General features: G+C 38.4%; 1 protein-coding gene across 9 annotated transcripts in view; it reads left to right on the top strand.

Moving 5' to 3' along the window:
* The window catches only part of PPP2R3A (protein phosphatase 2 regulatory subunit B''alpha), a 156,754-nt gene that overhangs the window by 41,332 nt on the left and 95,750 nt on the right, over window positions 1–19,672 (top strand). For 8 of the 9 annotated variants that reach the window (XM_036332506.1, XM_036332503.1, XM_036332504.1 and 5 more), the window contains 2 exons: window positions 885–3,329; window positions 18,792–19,058. In XM_036332506.1, coding sequence (XP_036188399.1) covers window positions 1,338–3,329; window positions 18,792–19,058 — 2,259 coding nt within the window. In that variant the 5' untranslated portion in view covers window positions 885–1,337. Of the gene's footprint in view, window positions 1–884; window positions 3,330–14,449; window positions 14,903–18,791; window positions 19,059–19,672 lie in introns of those variants that run through there. The other variant, XM_036332511.1, reaches the window with a different exon arrangement.

The raw sequence follows: 19,672 nt of genomic DNA, 5'->3' as shown, positions 1-19,672 counted from the left end.
AGTAAATCAAGCATGCTCCCACCTCAGGGCCTTTGCACTTAATGGTTAATCTGCCTAGTACGATTTAACCCAAAATACCTCCTCTCTTCTTTCAGGTCCCCGTTAATGAGTCAGTGAAGTTTTCCCTGACTGCCCTTTATAACACAGCATCCTCCCTTCCTTTCTAAACACTTTGCCCACTTCCTTTTCCTCCATAGCACATATTACCATCTAAGTTATATGTTTAAGCTCCATATTCATAGCATTTAGCAAGTGCCTGGCACTCAATATTTATTGAGTGAGTACATTGATACATTGATTGAACCTTTTTGGAAAGCGACTACAACATGATTTAGAAGCCCTTTTTTTTTTTTAAGTAAGAGAACATTTAAGTAAATTTTATACTCTTGGAGAGAGAGAGAGAGAGAGAGAGAGAGAGAGAGAGAGCGAGAGCGCGCTGTATGGCAGGATTTGAGAGTCTGAGATCAAGAACAGTAATAAAGATATGTTTGTTTGTTTTTCTTAATAAGAGAAGAGAGGATGATGGGAGAATAATTTTCAAGCATAGAGGACGTTTAGACCAAGAACAAGTATTTGTGTTGTCAAACAAGTACTTTGATGGAAGTACTTGTTAGTTTCATGTAAAGTGGTAAGGAGTGTGGGATAAGAAATACCAACTGGGAGGCAGTTGTAACAAGGCAGAGTTGAGGTAATACTTCTCTAGGTAGTAAGGAGTGTTGGGTTTGATGAAATAAAGGCATGAGTCAAAGATCAGCAGTCAGTGATATGGCAAAGAATAAGGCTTGACAATTAACTACATAAGGATGCAAAGAAGAGGAAATAAAAGGTTCTCTCGGTATTAAAATATCGTATTTCCTTTTAATTATTTTCTTTTTTCTTTACAGGTTTTTTTCTCATTCACAGAAAAATGGATCATTTAAACCTTTGGAGGACTCAGTTATCACAACACTTTTATACTACCAACTAAGATTTACAACAATAAATTTATGACAGTAAATTTCTGCATCATAGAATTGCTGAAGAACAGTTAATATAAAAAAGAATATTTTTTATAAAAATACTCCTATAGTATCATGATATTACTAAATAAAACAAAAAAGCACAATTATTAAATTATTAGACTTGCTACTGCAAGCACATATGTGCAATAGCTACTGTATCCTTACAGTTACCAAACCTCAAATTTGGATGGTTTCCCTTTGTGGGAAAGGTTGTTGTAATTACAAGAAACCACTGAATATTGTCAAATATATTTTCATCTGAGTGTCTTTTAGGAGAATTTACTTGAAACAAGTTCTAGAAAATTCCAAGTCCCACCACTAAGTGAATTTAATATTATGGCAGCAACTTACAGACTTGTGGTTAGTACTGTGAACCACTACAGCAGTGTGGTGATAGACCGGCGTTTTGAGCAAGCTATACATTATTGCACTGGAACCTGTCACACCTTCGCACATGGAGTTGACTGCATTGTGGTACATCGTAGTGTCTGTGCAGACTTACACATCCCTGTGTCTCAGTTCAAAGATGTGGATCTGGACTCCATGTTTCTACCCCACGAAAATGGGTTTTCCTCAACTGAAAGTGACTATCCCCATCAGGCCCTCGCAGGCATACCCAGGGTCAAGAAAGGAACTACATTTCAGAATACCTGTAACTTTAAGGACATTGCAGGAGAAGCAATCAGTTTTGCCAGTGGGAAAATAAAAGAATTTTCCCTTGAAAAACTCAAAAACCCTAACCATGCAGCTTACAAAAAGGGAAGGAAAGTTAAGTCTGACTCATTTAATAGGAGGTCAGTTGATTTTGACTTGCTCTGTGGCCATTATAACAATGATGGGAATTCATCATCCTTTGGTTTACTCCGGAGTTCCTCAGTTGAGGAAAAATCTTTGTCCCATAGAAACTCACTTGATATGAACCTGACTTCAATGTTACTTCACAACTTCTCTGAAGAAGACCTGGTTACTCAGATTTTGGAAAAACATAAAATAGAAAATTTTTCTTCTGGAACAGATATAAAGGTGTGCTTGGACATCTTGCTGAAATGCTCTGAGGATTTGAAAAAATGCACAGACATTATAAAACAATGCATAAAGAAAAAGTCAGGGAGTAGCATCAATGAAGGAAATGGTAATGATGCAGTTTCTAGCTCTGAAATTGTCTATATGAATGTAATGACCAGGTTAGCATCCTATCTGAAAAAGCTGCCATTTGAATTCATGCAATCTGGGAATAATGAGGCTATAGATTTAACAGAACTGATCAGTAATATGCCTAGTTTACAACTGACTCCCTTCTCCCCAATATTTGGCACTGAGCAGCCCCCTAAATATGAAGATGTTGTCCAGCTCTCAGCCCCTGACCCTGGACAGTTTCAAACTATAGAATTACAAGATGACAAGCATAGTTCTAGGAAAACAGACACTGTAAAATCCATTCCAAACAACTCTACAAAATCCTTATATAACTTAGAGATAAATGATCCCAGAAGTCTAAAAGATGTCCAGCTTCAGTCACGGTCATTAACTGTGAATGCTTTAGGAAATGTTTCTTCTGGTGACCTAATGGAAGCCCTTTATATTGAAGAAGAGTCAGATGGAAAGAAAGCAGTAGGTAAAGGACAAAGGACAGAGAATGGACTCAATCAGGAATTGTTGAAGGTAAATGAAGATAGAGCAGAATTTTCAGACCATGGTAGTCATCTTAAAAAATGTCCTGCCTCAGGACAAAATGAAATTGGTAAGATATTTGAGAAACCAGTTGTTAATCTACCTAAGGAAGATCTTAAGTCAAAAGTTCCTAAAGGTGAAGAGGAAGACCACAAAGATTTTATGAATTCTAACAGTAAGGAAGAGATAGATAAGTTGTTAATGGATTTGGAATCTTTTTCACAGAGAATGGAGACCTCTCTAAGAGAGCCACTTGCCAAAGGTAAAAACTCTAACTCTCTAAATAATCATGGTCAGTTGACTGATCAGCTCCCTGTAAACCTTGAGCCTAAATCTAAACTCTCTTCACCCATGGAAAAAGTCTCACCTTCCTGTCTAACAAGGATCATTGAAACCAATGGACACAAAATAGAGGAAGAGGATCGAGCCCTCTTGCTACGAATCCTAGAAAGCATTGAAGACTTTGCTCAAGAACTAGTTGAATGCAAATCAGGCAGAGGGAGCTTATCACAAGAAAAGGAAATGATGCAAATTCTACAGGAAACCTTGACAACTTCTTCCCAGGCCAATTTATCAGTCTGTAGAAATCCTGTTGGCGATAAAATGAAAGATACTACTTCAGTGGTTTTGATTCAGCAGACTCCAGAGGTGATCAAGGTAAGACCCAACAATTTTGTGTCCTAAAAGTGTCCAAAGAACTGTTTTAATGTTTGTAAAATTTATAAACAAAAACTATTTTTGTTACCCATTCTCTGTTCTAAATTTCCTACCCTACTCTAGGCGTGCTCTCACTTAGTTCAGTGGGAAAAACTTAAAAGCAAAGGCTATAAAGTCAAGCAAACTGGTTTCCGCTGCCCTTCCCACACCCTTCATCTTCCTAACTCTGTGACCAAAGGAAAGTTACTTAGCCTTAATATACTCATTTACATAATGGAAATAGTAAGGATCATGACAACATGTGAAGCACAGCCAGGGTGCCTTAAACAAAGTGGGCATTTAATATTAGTACTCATCCTCCCCAGTCAAGCAGTAGACCATTCATTACTACATGCCTGTGTAGACTATTAGGTGCAGTTTGGGATACAAAAGAAAAGAAGACATGATTCTTGAAGAGCTTAAAATCTAATTGGGGAGCCCTGGCCAATGTGGCTCAGTTAGGTAGAGCGTCATCCTATGTACCAAAAGGTTGCGGGTTTGATTCCGAGTCAGGGCACATACTTAGGTTGCAAAAACAAAATTTAACAGTACGTGAACATGTAGGGCACTACTCTGAAAGTATTGTTAGTTCAATCAATCTTCAAAGGAGGTAAAGACTAGAGTATATGAAATTTGCTTCTTCCTCCCCCCCCCCCCCCAATATATTTGTATTGATTTCAGAAAGGAAGGGAGAGGGAAAGAGAGATAGAAAGGTCAATGATGATGATGGAGAACCATTGATCAGCTGCTCCTGCACGCCCCCTACTGGGAATCAAGTCTACAACCCTGGTATGTTCCCTGACCAGGAATCGAACCATGACCTCCTGGTTCATAGGTCTGAGTTCAACCACTTAGCCACACCAGCTGAGTGAGATTCGCTTCTTTATGCAAGTGGGAATAAATATCACTCTAGAGCAGCCGTGGGCAAACTACGGCCCGCGGGCCGGATCCAGCCCATTTGAAATGAATAAAAATATTGAAAAAAAAGACCGTACCCTTTTATGTAATGATGTTTACTTTGAATTTATATTAGTTCACACAAACACTCCATCCATGCTTTTGTTCCGGCCCTCCGGTCCAGTTTAAGAACCCATTGTGGCCCTTGAGTCAAAAAGTTTGCCCACCCCTGCTCTAGAGTCATAGGATAGAAGTATTTTAAAAGGCTTTGAATCTACCTCACTACTGACAGCACTGCTTTTGAATATTCCTAGAAAAAATCTCATTTGTGTTTGTTTTAGCATAACAGGATTACTTCTTATTCATTTTGTATGTCCAACATGGGTTAACTAGAAACTCTACTCCCCCTCACTCAAGGTCCCAGGCTGATGGATGCTTCAAGTTCCTTCAGCTGCCCTATGGCCCCATCTGGAATATGTGGCTTATGAGTTCACTGAGGAAGAGGAAGAAAGAGAGGGTGCTTTTAACCATCTTGTTCTACACATGACACACTTCCCTTCTGCTCACATTCCAGTGATTTCGATTTAAAGGCTAAGAAACACAGGGAAGCACATAGAATATTCAGTGAGCAGTATCTCTATCACATGAATAAACCATATATGTCAGTGTGTGTGAATTCAGACAAAGGCAAATCAACAAAGCAAATTGTAAAATAATGATATGAATTTTGTGTTGATATGTCCATTCGTACAAAACTTAGGAAAAAATACATCGATACACCAAATACCAATATTCAGAATAGTGATGAATCCCTGAGGGAAGGGAGAGAGATTGAACTGAGGGTAAACAGGCAGCCTCAGTAGTATTAGTAATGTTATTTTATAATCTGGTAGATTATAAGTATTTTGTCCTATTTTTTATGCCTTTTTGTATATCTTAAACGTTAAGTTTTTAAGAAACAGTCGGATATTAGAGATGGTATATATGTGGCCAGATTAAAAAACAATTACAGCCTGGCTGGTGTAGCTCAGTGGTTGAACCTATGAACCAGGAGATCATGGTTTGATTCCTGGTCAGGGCACATGCCAAGGTTGTGGGCTTGCTCCCCAATAGCCCCGGGGTGTGCAGGAGGCAGCTGATCAATGATTCTCTGTCATCATTGATGTTTTTAATCTTCTCTCCCGCTCTGAAATCAATAAAAATATATTTTAAGAAAAACCAATTGCATATTTTACCATTTTCATTATAATATTTATTAAAGAAGGAAAAAATATATATTGTGATCAGATGAATAATTTTTGCCTCATATTTGTTTTGTAGCTGTTGTTCCATGCACGTTTTTAATTACCAGTGACACTAAAGTTTAAAACAGTACATACTTAAGGTTACTAGATGATGATTTGGGTCTAAATATCCTCAAACATTCTCTGAACATTTCTGTGAAATCTATGTGTGAGTCTCAATTGTTGATTCACAAATGGTAATATCTTTTAACTTGAGTTAATGCGGAGGGGTGAAACTGTGGAAATTAATTACAAAAATAAGGAAAAAAGTCTTTTCATGTACACAGGCAACACTGATATGCTTAATATTTTATGAAAAACCTATATAGCAACCTCAGAATGATCATAATATAATAAGAGCTAAGAGTTCTTGTGAGCTAAGGCAGGCTAAGGCATTTAGATGTATTATCTCACTATTTTGCCCCCACAGTATCCTATTTGCCCATTTTTTTAAAAATGTCCAACTTCTCTGATGTCTTATTTCAATGTCTCACAACCATTTTAACAGAAACTCTTACTCTAAATATAGAGTTTTTAATTTTATTTCACCTTCTGCTTTCATCTTTTGTGAAAAAAAAGAAACAAAATTCTTCTAAAAGAGATGGGCTATAGAAAGCAGAAGATGTGAACCTGAAGCCAAGAAAAAGTCTCATGTGGCACCTTTCCTTTGACCCTGGCTCATGAACAGGTCCCCTGTAACACCCCAATCTAAATATAGCTACCTACACAATTTGCAATCCTAAGATCTGGAAACAGCCCAAGTGCCCATCAGCAGATGAGTGGATAAAAAAGCTGTGGTACATTTATACCATGAAATGTTATGCTGCAGTAAAAAAGAAGAATGTCTTACCCTTTGAGACAGCATGGAGGGACCTGGGGAGTATCATGCTAAGTAAAATAAGTCAGTCAGAGAAAAACAAATATCACATGATCTCACTCATATGTGGACTCTAAGTAACAAAATAATCTGATGAACGGAGTGGATCTAGAGACATGGAGGCATGGAACACAGAGTATGGAATCTCAGGGAAGATGGGGGAGGGTGGATGGGTGGGAGGTAATCAACCAAGGACCTTGTATGCATATATGCATGGCCCATGGACACAGATAATGAGTGGTGAGGGTGGGGGTCCAAAGGGCTGGGGTGGACTAGAGGTGGTCAATGGGGGGCAAAAGGGGGCATATGTAATACTTTCAACAACAACGAATTATTTAAAATAAAATTAAATAAATACAGCTACCTAAAAATGTCACAGAGGGCTCTAAATAAGCTTCCCATTTTTTTAACAAGTATGGACTGAAATCAAAATCTTATTAAAAGACTCTCCCATCAGTCTTTTAAATAAGTTCCCATATCATAGAATAGCATAAAATTTGATGAGATTTCTTCTTGATAAAGTGGAAAAAGTAGTTCATGAAAAGCTAATTTAAAGAGACATAATATTTAATGCAAGAAAACAAAACCATTCTTTGACTCAGTTCTCCCTACTTAAAAATAAAAATAAAAAAATCTTTTTTCTTTTTTGTTTTTAATTTATTTTTATTGTTGACAGCATTGCAGATGTCCTCCCTCTCCCCCTTTGACCTCTACCTGGTCCCTACCCCACCCCACCCCACCCCAGGCCTTTAAAAAACAATCCTTGAATAATAGAAAACTATTCTTAGCTCCAAGCCTGACAAAGGCAGGCATTGGGATAGGTTTGACATATGTTTTCAAATAGTTACACAAGTGTGATCAGTATTTGTTATCCACAATGCAAACCTGTATTGGGAGAGGGAGCCAATTAGAAGATACTAGGAGGATATTGAAAGAGTGATAAAGAGGATATTAGTCTAGATCAGAAGTTAGCAACCTGTGGCCCATAGGCCATATCTGACCTCCTGTGCCTGTGTTTGAAAATATTGTAGTTACCCTTTTAATAATCCTTTAGTTTTAACTGTGTGGACCCACTTATAAACAGATTTTTTTCAGTAAACATATTGGAAAAATTTTTGGAGATTTGTGACAAATTGAAAAAAATTCACAGATGAACTACAAAGCTTAGAAATATTGAAAAATTAAGAAAAACTTACGTATTTCATAAATGCATAAAGTATATGTAGATACTAGTCTACTTTATCATTTACTACCATAAAATATACACAACTGAATTATAAAAGGTTAAAATTTATCAAAACTTCCGCACACACTTACAGAATGTACACGGTGCCATTAGCAGTCAAGAGACATGTAAACAAACATTACATGTTATTGGTAAGGCTTCTGGTAAACAGTAGTCTATTAAATCGTTACTGCATAAAATTAATTGTAGTACATGCTGTAATACTGTAATAATTTGTAATACTGTAAATACCTCCTGTTGTTCTTGCGGTGAGCCCGAGTATCCGCTTAAAATGCCCATGATGTTAATCATCTCCACATGAGCAGTTTGTTTCTCCAGTATATTGCATATCACAGTAAAAATTGACCTTTCACAGTTCTCGCCTATTGTTCGTGTTAATGCAATACCGTAAACCTTGAATAGCACCACGGGACCCAAAAGAAATGCCACTAGTGATGCTGGAAGTGCACCCAAGAAGCAAAGAAAAGTCATGACATTGCAAGAAAAGTTGAATTGCTTGATATGTACTGGAGATTGAGGTCTGCAAGCTATTGTTACCTGCCATTTCAAGATAAATGAATCTAGTCTAAGGACCATTGTAGAAGGAAAGGAAATTGATGAAGCTGTTGCTGCAGTTATACCAGCAGGCACAAAAATCCTGCACTTTTTGTGAAATACCTTTTATCTCATATTGAAAATGCAGCTTTTATATGTGTGCAGGGTTTCTATAAGAAAGACATACCTATATACTCTAATATGATTAGAGAAAAAGCAAAGTCATTATATGGCAAAGCAGAAGGAAGGTAAAAGACCTAAAGCTGGAGAATTTAATGCTAGCAAAGGATGGTTTGATACTTTTATAAAGCGGTTTGACTTAAAAAAAAAAGTCAAGATAACAGGAGAAGCAGCCTCTGCCAACCAGAAGACAGCAGACAAGTTCCCAGGTGCCATTAAGAAAATCTTTGAAGAGAAAAGATATCTGCCTGAACAGGTTTTAATGCAAACAAAAGTGCTCTATTCTGCTGGGAGGGAAATGCCACAAAGGATATATATCAGTAAGGAAGAGCAGGGAGCACCAAGATTTAAGGCAGGAATGCATAAGTTAACTCTATTGTTTTGTGCAAATGCAGTGGGGTTTCTGATTAACTGTCCTTATCTATAAAGCTGCTAACCTCCGAGCCTTAAAAGGAAAAGACAAACACCAGCAGCCAGCTTTTTGGTTATACAACAGGAAGGGTTGGACAACCAGAATCCTTTTGCTGGATTGGTTCCATCAATGCTTTGTCCCTAAAGTCAGGAAGTACCTTGCTAATAGACTGCCTTTTAAAGTTCTTTTGCTATTGGACATTGCCCCTGGCTACCCAAAACCCCAAGAGTTCAACACCAAAGATACTGAAGTGGTCTGCTTGCCCCAAACCAACAAATTCTGATTCATCCTCTACATTTGGGGGTCATAAGGACCCTTAAGCCTCATTACCACATGGTACTCTATGTTAAGGATTGTCAGTGCTACAGAAGAGAACCCCATTAGAAAGAACATCATGAAAGTCTGGAAGAATTACACCATTGAAGATGCCATCTTTGTTATACAAAAAGTAAAAGCCATCAAGCCCAAAACAATAAATTCCTGCTGGAGAAACTGCCCTGATGCTGTGCATGACTTCATAGGATTTATACAAAGCCAATCAAGGAAATCATGGCAGATTGTGGATGTGGCAAAGGTGGGTGCCGAAGGGTTTCAGGATGTGGATCTTGGAGAAATTCAAGAGCTCATAGGCTGCACACCAGAAGAATTTACAGAAGACGACTTGGTGGAGTTGAGTGTTTCTGAACCAGTGCCAGACGATGAGGAAGAAGACAGAAGCAGCAGGCAGAAAACAGTTGATATCAGACAGTCAGGCAGAAGATTTCTGATTATTCAAGACTGCTTTTGGCCTTTACTATATGGATCCTTCTATGATACAGGCACTGAAACTAAAGCATATGGTGGAAGGAGGATTGGTACCATATGGAAACATTTTTAGAGAAATGACAAAGCAAAATAGACAAAACTACAATATATTTCTGTAAAGTTATACCAAGTGTGCCTGCCCCTCTCCTGCCTCCCCTTCCACCTCTACCACCCCTGAGATAGCAAGACCAACCCTTCCTCTTCCTCCTCCTCCTTAACCTGTTCAACATGAAAAAGACAAAGATGAAGTTTTTAATTTTTAATATATTTTTATTGATTTCAGAGAGGAAGGGAGAGGGGGGGAGAGAGAGAGGAATGATGAGAGAGAATCACTGATCGGCTGCATACTCCCTACTGGGGATTAAGCCTGCAACCCAGGCATGTGCCCTGGCTGGGAATTGAATCATGACCTGATTCATAGGTCGATGCTCAACCACTGGGCAACACTGGCCTGGCAAAGATGAAGATCTTTATGATGATCCAAGTCCACTAAATGAACACTAAATATTCACTCATCATAGAGTTATTAAATGTTTTGTTGTGTATAATGTGTCTTCATTGAAAATCTAATAACTACGGCAACAACTGTATGAGACATTTTTGTGTCATCATCATCATTGCTTATTCATCATGTAGAACATCATGTGCAAGATTTGTATGGCAGTGGATAGTCTACCTTACATAGGTATAAAGTGAGTAATATTTACACTAATAAAAGAGAAACATGGTAATTGGCGTACGACCGGTACCCTTTTCATTGGCTAATCAGCGAGATATGCAAATTAACTGTCAGCCAAGAGGGCGGCCGGCAGCCAGGCAGCTTGAAACTAACATGAGGCTTGCTTGCTTCAGTGATGGAGGACTCCAACGTTCCCCGCCTGCCGCTGCAGGCCTCTGAGCCTGCAGTTTAAGAAACTGTAACAAATACCACCGGACTTCAGCCAGCAGATTCGCAACATTGTAAGCAAAGGCCAGAAACCTACTTTCAGCCGCGGAGGCCTAAGAGCTGGAGCCAAGCCTCAAAGCTAAAGCTGGCCCAGAATAAAAAAGAAAAAAAAAGAAAAACAGGAGCAGTTGGGAGCTTCAGTCACCCCCAGCCTGAAAACAGCCCTCAACCCCTCACCTAGACTGGCCAGGCACCCCAGTGGGGACCCCTACCCTGAAGGATGTGTGACCAGCTGCAAACAGCCATCATCCCCTCACCCAGGCTGGCCAGGCACCCCAGTGGGACCCCCACCCTGAAGGGTGTGTGACCAGCTGCAAACAGCCATCATCCCCTCACCCAGGCTGGCCAGGCACCCCAGTGGGGACCCCCACCCTGATCCAGGACACCCTTCAGGGCAAACCAGCCGGCCCCACCCATGCACCAGGCCTCTACCCTATATAGTAAAAGGGTAATATGCCTCCCAGCTCTGGGATCAGCATGACAGGGGGCAGTGCCCAAACCCCCTGATCGCCCTGCGGCTCTGTGTGTGACAGGGGGTGGGGCCACAACCTCCCTATCCACCCTGCTCTGTTCGTGACAGGGGAAGGCGCCCCAACCCACTGATCAGCCCTGCTCTGTGCCTGATAGGGGGGAGCTCCCCAACCCCCCCCCCCACCACGGGCCCTGCTCTGTGTGTGACAGGGTAGAGCCATAACCTCCCCATCTGCCCTGCCCTATGTGAGAGTAGCGGCGCCCCAACCCCCTGATCGGCCCTGCTCTGTGGGTGATAGAGGGTGGCGCCACAACTCCCACCCCTCCCACGGGCCCTGCTCTGTGTGTGATGGGGTAGAGCCATAACCTCCCCATCGGCCCTGCCCTGAGTGTGAGAGTGGCAGCACCCCAACCCCCTGATCGGCCCTGCTCTGTGGGTGATAGAGGGCGGTGCCCCACCCCCTGATGGGCCCTGCTCTGTGGGTGATAGAGGGCGGTGCCCCACCCCCTGATGGGCCCTGCTCTGTGAATGACAGGGAGCAGTGCCCCAACCCCCTGATTGGCCCTGCTCTGTGCATGACGGGGTGGTGCCACAACCTCCCCATCGACCCTGCCTTGAGTGTGACAGGGGGCAGTGCCCCAACCCCCCAATCAGCCTGATCGTGACTGAGGGTGGCATCACAACCTCCCGATCGCCCTGCTCTGTGCATGACAGGGGGCGGCGCCCCAACTCCCCCGTCGGCCCTGCTCTGAGCCCGACCAGGGGCTGCACCTAGGGATTGGGCCTGCCCTCTGCCACCTGGGAGCAGGCCTAAGCCAGCAGGTCGTTATCTCCCGAGGGGTCCCAGACTGCAAGAGGGCACAGGCCGGGCTGAGGGACCCCCCCCTCCCCACCGAGTGCACAAATTTTTGTGCACCGGGCCTCTAGTTTAATATAAAATAATGTGTTCACTTTCTAACTGTTTTGTAACTTTGCTTTCAAAAAAATTACATTACCATACAGTATACCTCTCTAATAATTGGAGAAATTGGGTATCAGCCTGTCATTACAAGTAAGTGGTTTTTCTAGAAATAAACAGTGTTTCCAATGCTGTATTATGAATATGACTATAATACTGTTTGCCATAATAATTTTATAACCATTCATTAGTGTATAGTTTATGCTATTGTGAAACAGTTGTATTGATTACAATAGGCTACCATAAAGCAATCATATTGCTGCTGCTTTATTATCAATGCACAAATCATCATACCTGCTCCTAGAACATCTCCCCAACTTTTAGGAACACTGAGAGGCAAAAACAAAACTATATTTATGGATTCTTTCTGTTATTAGTCATGCAATGTGTTCCTATCATTTGGAGGTAATTGAAGCAAGACACAGAAGTGCTTATTAGATCTGTTTTGCTGCAACCAGTGAAGTTACCAGTAAGCCTCAAGGATTAGGCCAGGAGCAAAGAAACTAGATAAACACCACCACATGGCCTTCTCCCCTACTCCAGTGTATCTTGTAAGAGCAAAATAACATTAATAACACAAAACAAGCTGTTAATTAAACATTTTTTTAAAAAACACCAGGTTAGAGCATAAAGAGAAGGATGGTAAAGTTTAGGATAAAGATTAATTAGCTTGTAATCATTTTCTTCTCAAAGCTTATTTACAATGATATTTTAAACAGAGTCTATAATTCCGTGTAATTACCTTTTTAATCTACTCTAACAGAGCCAAGGTAAGAAAGGCTTTTTAAAATTGAGATATAATTCACATAGTATACAATTCACACTTTTAAAGTACACAATTTTTTGGTTTCTAGTATTTTCAACAGGATTATGCAACCATCAGCACTATGTAATTCCAAAACATTTTCACCACCTCTACCTTCAAACCTGTATTTATTAGCAGTTTATAAACCCCTTAGCCCCTGGCAATCACTAATCTACTTTCTCAGGAAGGGGATGAAAAGTCACCCCCTGAAGCCACAGGTTGGTGTTGGGAAGAAGCGGGCGTGCTTTAATTGAAAAAGCATTAATTACGTCATAAGCCAAAAGTCCTAGTGGCATTCATAACAAATTTTTTTTTGGTGTTTTAATTTGGAAGTAAATAATGAAGGAGGAAAATAGATTTCTAGGCAAAACTGTAAGGGAAAAAACAGGAAAGATACCTAGCTCAAAAAGTGAACATTTAAGCCCAGTGAGAGAAAATTGGGGGGTGGGGGGGCATTGAAGCATTAGCCAGTGGTTTCCATTGTAATCCTTTTTCAACCGTAGTATATATTGGAAGCTTTCAGGTAAGATTTTGTTTGAGTGGAGAATTACATACCTTAAAAAGGAAAAAGAAATTTGAAAACCTCAGGTTTAAATATATAAGCCAAATGTACACAATATAAAGTGTTGTCAGAATGTCTTGAAAGGAAATCAAGAAAAAAAGCTAACTTAAGTTGTGGGAAACTATTGAATGTAATTCCTTCTAAATTAGACAAAGGTTCAATAGAATGGAGTTGTGAGATGTTTTGGGTTTGGGGGTTTACTTGGTAATGCTATTTGGTTTATATTTTCTAGAAGTAGAAAATAAATATTGACTGAATAATGTGGTTGATCAAAAATAAATATTGAAGTCTAAATGTTAAACATGAAAGAGTACTTGAAGAGTCTCTTGTAAATAACTCTCCGAGGCAGAACTTTAATATATGATAAAAAATAATAGAATATTTTAAAAATCTGAGATGATTTGTTTAAAGCCCATTGAAGGGGAAAACAGCCACAAATTAAAAATGTAATATGTCGAAAAAGCAACCAAGTGAGCTGCTCAGTTTAAAAGGAACAAAAAAGGTTAAAAAAATGTAATACGTCATTGCTATTTGATCAGCTTTTGTACCTTAATGGTAGCCAAATTGCACTCATTTATATGTATCGAAAGCTGCTTTCTTATGGCATCAGTTGTTCCACTTTCCCAACTAACACTCTGACAATATATTTTCAAATGTATCCTGATCTAGAATCACTTCCAAAAAGTATTTTTGATGATTAACATAGTCTTCTGTAAACAAACAAAAAGGATTTTATTTTTACATCTGACACCAAGGAATATCTTTGTATGTTACCATTCGAGGATGAAATTTTGTTTTTCTCCATATTTTGACTGGATATAACTAGAGAGTTTTGGATATTTGCTTCCCTTCAAATAAGAAATAAACTATTCTTAAAATAATAGTTTCAAGTTTGAAGTGCAGCTTGTTCTTTCATAAAATATTAAATAGCAAAATCAAAAATGTTCTTTCTCTTCTAGTTTGAGGAGAAACTATCTGAATTGACACCTCACATACTCTTGGTTTAAGAAGTTAGCATTATCTGAGAAGTCGCTATTTTTAGGTCGACTGTAATGTTTCTAACTTTGGCGCTCAGAGTAGTGGGTGCTTCCTTTCCCATAAGGCTCTGTATTCTCACCATGTGCAGGTCAATTTGACATAAAGCTACCTACGAGGAGCAACAGGCCCATTACAGGCCATATTTCTAACTTGAAAATTATGAGCAGGTATTGGGAGCCACAGGCTGTATTTGGGAACCAGCTGCATGTCAGTACAAGCATGGATTGTGGTCTCTGGAGGCTGGGAGAGCACAATGCTTGAGCTTAATTTCTTTGGAAGATAAGAAGAAAAAAATACCTTTCTACCTGACAAGATTGACAACGTATTAAACCTGACTATCTTCAGAAGTGTTCTGGACAGTTGCAAAGTAAACATCCACTTTTCAAAAATGATGATCAAGGAAACATCTCTACGAAGGGACCCGGATTTAAGGGGAGAGTTAGCTTTTCTGGCAAGGGGCTGTGATTTTGTTCTCCCGTCACGTTTTAAGAAGCGGCTAAAGTCATTTCAGCAAACACAGGTTTGAAACTTGGGTGTTTCTTTTAAAATATTTTCATTACTAATAAAACCACCCAATGAACTAACTTACAAGTAATTTTACAGCTCACTTGATATTAGATCAAGGAATTAATCTGTGTGCTCTATTCAGCTATTTACAGAAAGCTATTTGTAGAGAGATTCCAACAGGTTTAAAAATAGACCTTCTGGACCTGAGTACAGTACTCACATTTTTCTCTGTAGAGTGGGAATCGGTTTTAGAGAGAATAAATACTACTTAACACATATTTTACAATTGGGGGGGGGGGGTTGAATTTCTGTGTTAAAAGTCCTGTATATACTTTGAATCAATAGGCTATGTTTGAATAGCATACATCTGTAATGAATATTTTTTTAAGTATAGATCCTGTTAATCCTTTTTTTCTTTGAAGGAAGAACTAGTTTTATATTTAGACAATTATGTGTATGATATTTTCCCTTTTAAATGTTAACATCACTTTTATTAAAGAGTAATAAAGGGTGGCAATTAACTTCTGGGTGGTGAAAGAATGTACCCCTCAGCAAGCTGTGAGATTGAATCATTTCTGCCCGCAATGACTACTTTGCAGAGCCCTTGCTAACTTGCTTACACTGTTATGGCCAGTGCCTCACCAAACAAGTACCTAACACTGACTACAGTACAAATCAAGGGCCATACAAATGATGGCCATCCAGAACCCAGCAATAAACCATAGTTTCATAGTTATTCTGACCCAGAGTAATTTCAAATTATTTAATTGGACCATATTATTTGATTGGAAGGTGTTTTTTAATAGCTCAAAAGTTATCAAATATTGGAAATGCTACAGTGGTATAATGGTATAAGGATACTATTCAGAAGAAATCTCTAAATGATACTGTGTTTATAAAGGGAAAAACTGAAATGGAGAATTGAGATACTTTTACCCAGCTAATTCTGTTTTAGTGCTGTTCCTAGATCTGAGTGAAACAATCTTATTGAAAGTGAGCAGATGCTAAACTTGCTGGTAAATCTGGCAAAATTTATATTACTGTGTTTTGTTTTATAATGTTAGTAAAAAGTCAGTTTTATTAAACTACATTAAAGTTTAAATTCAATGGAAAGTAAATTGATACAACCAAAAGTTCACAATATGCATTCTTTATATTTTCCCTTTTAAATATTAACATCACTATTATTAAATGTGTATCAACCAATGAATTAATAAATAGTTGCCTATCCATAAATTTCTCTGTGTTAAGAGGTACACTTAAGGAAAGTAAAATAGACTATTACATAATCAAATATTTTCTCATTCAAATAAAAACTTTGACAGATAGCCAGGGTTTGTTCTGAATGTCACTTATTTCTATCAGAGCAAAAGTGTAGAGTCAACATTGAAGGCTTGCCTTTAAACCTTCCCCACTAGCATGTGTTCATTAGACTATTGGGTTTCATCCTCACTGGCACCAGTGGTCTTAATCCTACAGTTATAACTGCTCTGGATGTCACACATGGGAAACATTTTGGGGAAACCAAAAAATAATTTTGATGATTTATACTTGTCTCACAAATCTTTTTTAGCATAGAATAATAGAAAGGAAATAACACTAATATAAGTAACTTAGGTAAAGACCTGAAGAATTACATGCCTTATTTTAGAAGTTTAAGAACAATTTCTATTGTCATTGACTCAAGACTATGTAATATTTGCAGATTTAGCACCAAGGCAGAGAGAAATGTTTACTTAGAATAGATTATCAGTTTGTTAAATCAGAAGTGGTTTGTAAACTTTAAATTCTTTATAAATGTGATTATTTTATTTATTATTGAATCTGCAGAACCATGCCAGGTTATGTTTAATGTTTTAAGATTCCCCACCCTTTAGCTTAAATAAGGACATATCGTACCCACCACTGTTTTGAACCTTTTACCTGTGTCATGTCCTTGCTTTTTACTCCTGTAATTTCCTTTAATCCTCACAATATCCTAAGAAGTAAGGATTTTAATTTGTTTTATTACTGAAATTCTGAAAGATTACGTAACTTTCCTGAGGTCATAGGGCTAGTAAGCCATCACTGTTTTCTGTTAAGTTTTTCATCTTTCATTGGTACCACTTCCCTTATGCAATTTCTTCCTAGACTTCTACTTTACATGGCTGACATCCTGATAGTGCAGCAGTGGCTCGGTGTGACCAACTGGCCTTCATAGCCCCAGTACTATTATTATAATATATGAGCAGACTCCACTCTTTGTATTAATATCAGGTATTAACATGAGAAATGGGTCAGGTATAACAAAAAAGGAGATTCAATCTTATTCATCATGTATTTATGTAAATGAATCTTCCTATAATACTCATGTTTTTCAAAAGTAACAAAGATTTTTGTCCTGAATCTAAATATCATGTTATAAGCCCTTATGTCAAAAGGAAATATGATAGTCAGATCTACTTACAGATAAATTATTATTCAAACTTTAGGAATGGCATTAGGATAATTTAAGGAAAAACACTCAAGCAATACTTTGTGTTCACAGTGAATTTAAAATCTAGTTGGTCAACAATCATGCCATCTTTTATACTTTATACGGCATCTATTACAGTGTCAGTTAGTCAAAATTAAGAGTAGAAACTTAAACTCTGAAAATCTTCATGGAATCTTTTTGCTTTCTCTTCTAGGACTCTCTGAACTAAATTTAGTCTTCATTGATAAAATAAACTACTCTAACTAAATGGATAATCTTCATCTCCCTATTTCTCTCCACCCCCTTTTTATACTGTCCTTGCTGTAAAGTATATAAAGTATAAATGAGTTAATAAACAGTAAAGGAAGTTTGGCTGTGATGAAATTAATGACCATGATCCTTGCCTATTAGAATGTACCAAAAATGAGAGCAATTTGTATCTTGGGGAAAAAAATGGCATACCTCTAGTGGCAAGTAAATTGGCCTGGTAGAAGACATTCCAAAACAAAAATGCTTTAATTTTCTTAACCAATGAACATAAGACACTGGGGGGGTAGGGGAGGCCAGGGGATTGTCAAGGGCGGGGGGGGGGGGGGGGAGAAAAGGACACATATGTAATACCCTTTATAATACTTTAAGCAATAAAAAAATAAATAAATAAAATAAAAGAAAAAAAATGCTTTAATTTTCTTAACAAAGACTTTTTCTGCATCAGGGCTGGCAGTGATTCTACCTAGACAAATTTAAACTAGAGAAGAAAGTGAAAGGACACTCCCGCCAATAGATTTTAGATCTACATAATTAAAAATTTATTCTGCCTATTAAAGAAGAGAGAAATGCACTAAAAGACCAAGAACAGTCTTCAAAAAGAATTTACTAATCCAATTCTAAAGACTAAGAATACACCTTGAGATTCTTAATATGTCAGCTGGCATTGCTCTTAAATGTCTGCAATAGCCTGGCTGGCATGGCTCAGTGTTTGAGCGTTGACCTATGAATCAGGAAGTCACAGTTCGATTCCCGGTCAGGGCATATGCCCAGGTTGTGGGCTCTATCCCCAGTGTGGGGTGTGTAGGAGGCAGCCAATCAATGATTCTCTCTCATCATTGATGTGTCTATCTCTCTAGCCTTCTCCCTTCCTCTCTGAAATCAATAAAAAAATATTTTTAAAAGATGCCTGCCATATAATTTATGGGAAATGTAGGATTTTTAAGCATTAATTTATATAAACTCAGGTATTGACATATGGTTGATGTATTAATATATTTAGTATGGATAAGCATTCCCCAGAAACATGCTTGCCACCCTCTAGAGTAGAGTGAGCTCTTAATCTCTGCTGTCTCTAATTGTAGCTTATATATACCTAACCTCTTATTACTGGTGAGAACTTTCAAGAAATATATGCTGTTTATAATTTATGTGTCTCATACTCAGATTTTCCTTCCAGGTTCAAAATAAACCAGAAAAGAAGCCTGGAACCCCATTGCCACCTCCAGCCACCTTTCCAAGTATTCCCCAGCCTCTCTCTCCTGTTCCTCATGTGAATAAGGTTGTGAACGCACCATTGTCCATAAACATTCCACAGTTCTACTTTCCTGAAGGACTCCCAGATGCCTGCAGTAACCATGAACAGATTCTAAGCAGGATTGAAGCTGCTTTCATGGATATTGAAGATCAGAAAGCAGATATTTATGAAATGGGAAAAATTGCCAAGGTAATACAACTACTAAGTGATGTGTATTTGCCCTTTCCCTAGCAGTCCCAATCTCCCTTTCTTCACTGCCTCTTTGCTCTTTGCTTTTAAGCATGCATAGGGCTTTTCTTCCCATGTTGAAAAAATGTGTTTGATCCTGATATATCTTTAGCTATGGTCCTATTATATGGAACTGTTAAGTTTGATGAAAACCTTAGTGGACTTCTAGTCCAGCTTTTCATTTAATATAGGAATTGCATCCATGATGTCACTGACATACAAATTCATTCTCTGTTTGAATGCTTTCAGTGACAGGAAACTCACTATTTTACCAAGCAACCTATTTCATCATTAAATATAGCCTTACTTGTTAGACATATGTCTCTTGTGTTGAATACAAATCTTATTTTTTGTTCTCACCCAATAATCATAACTCTTTGTCCTAAAGCCAGACCAGGAACAACTAGGCCAGCTCAACACTGTAATTCTACTCAGAAATAAATGGATTTTTCCTTAGAAGCAAGTCTTTGATACTTTCCAGTATATCCAACTGCTTTTAAGTTCTTAGCTCCTAATGCCAGGACTACTATAAAATCTTTAGTAACTGGATTATATGCCTCTGTCCTTCTCCTAGA

The sequence above is a fragment of the Myotis myotis genome, unplaced genomic scaffold, assembly GCF_014108235.1.
Source record: "Myotis myotis isolate mMyoMyo1 unplaced genomic scaffold, mMyoMyo1.p scaffold_m19_p_13, whole genome shotgun sequence".
NCBI lineage: Eukaryota > Metazoa > Chordata > Mammalia > Chiroptera > Vespertilionidae > Myotis > Myotis myotis.
This window is presented reverse-complemented; position numbering and strand designations above follow the sequence as displayed.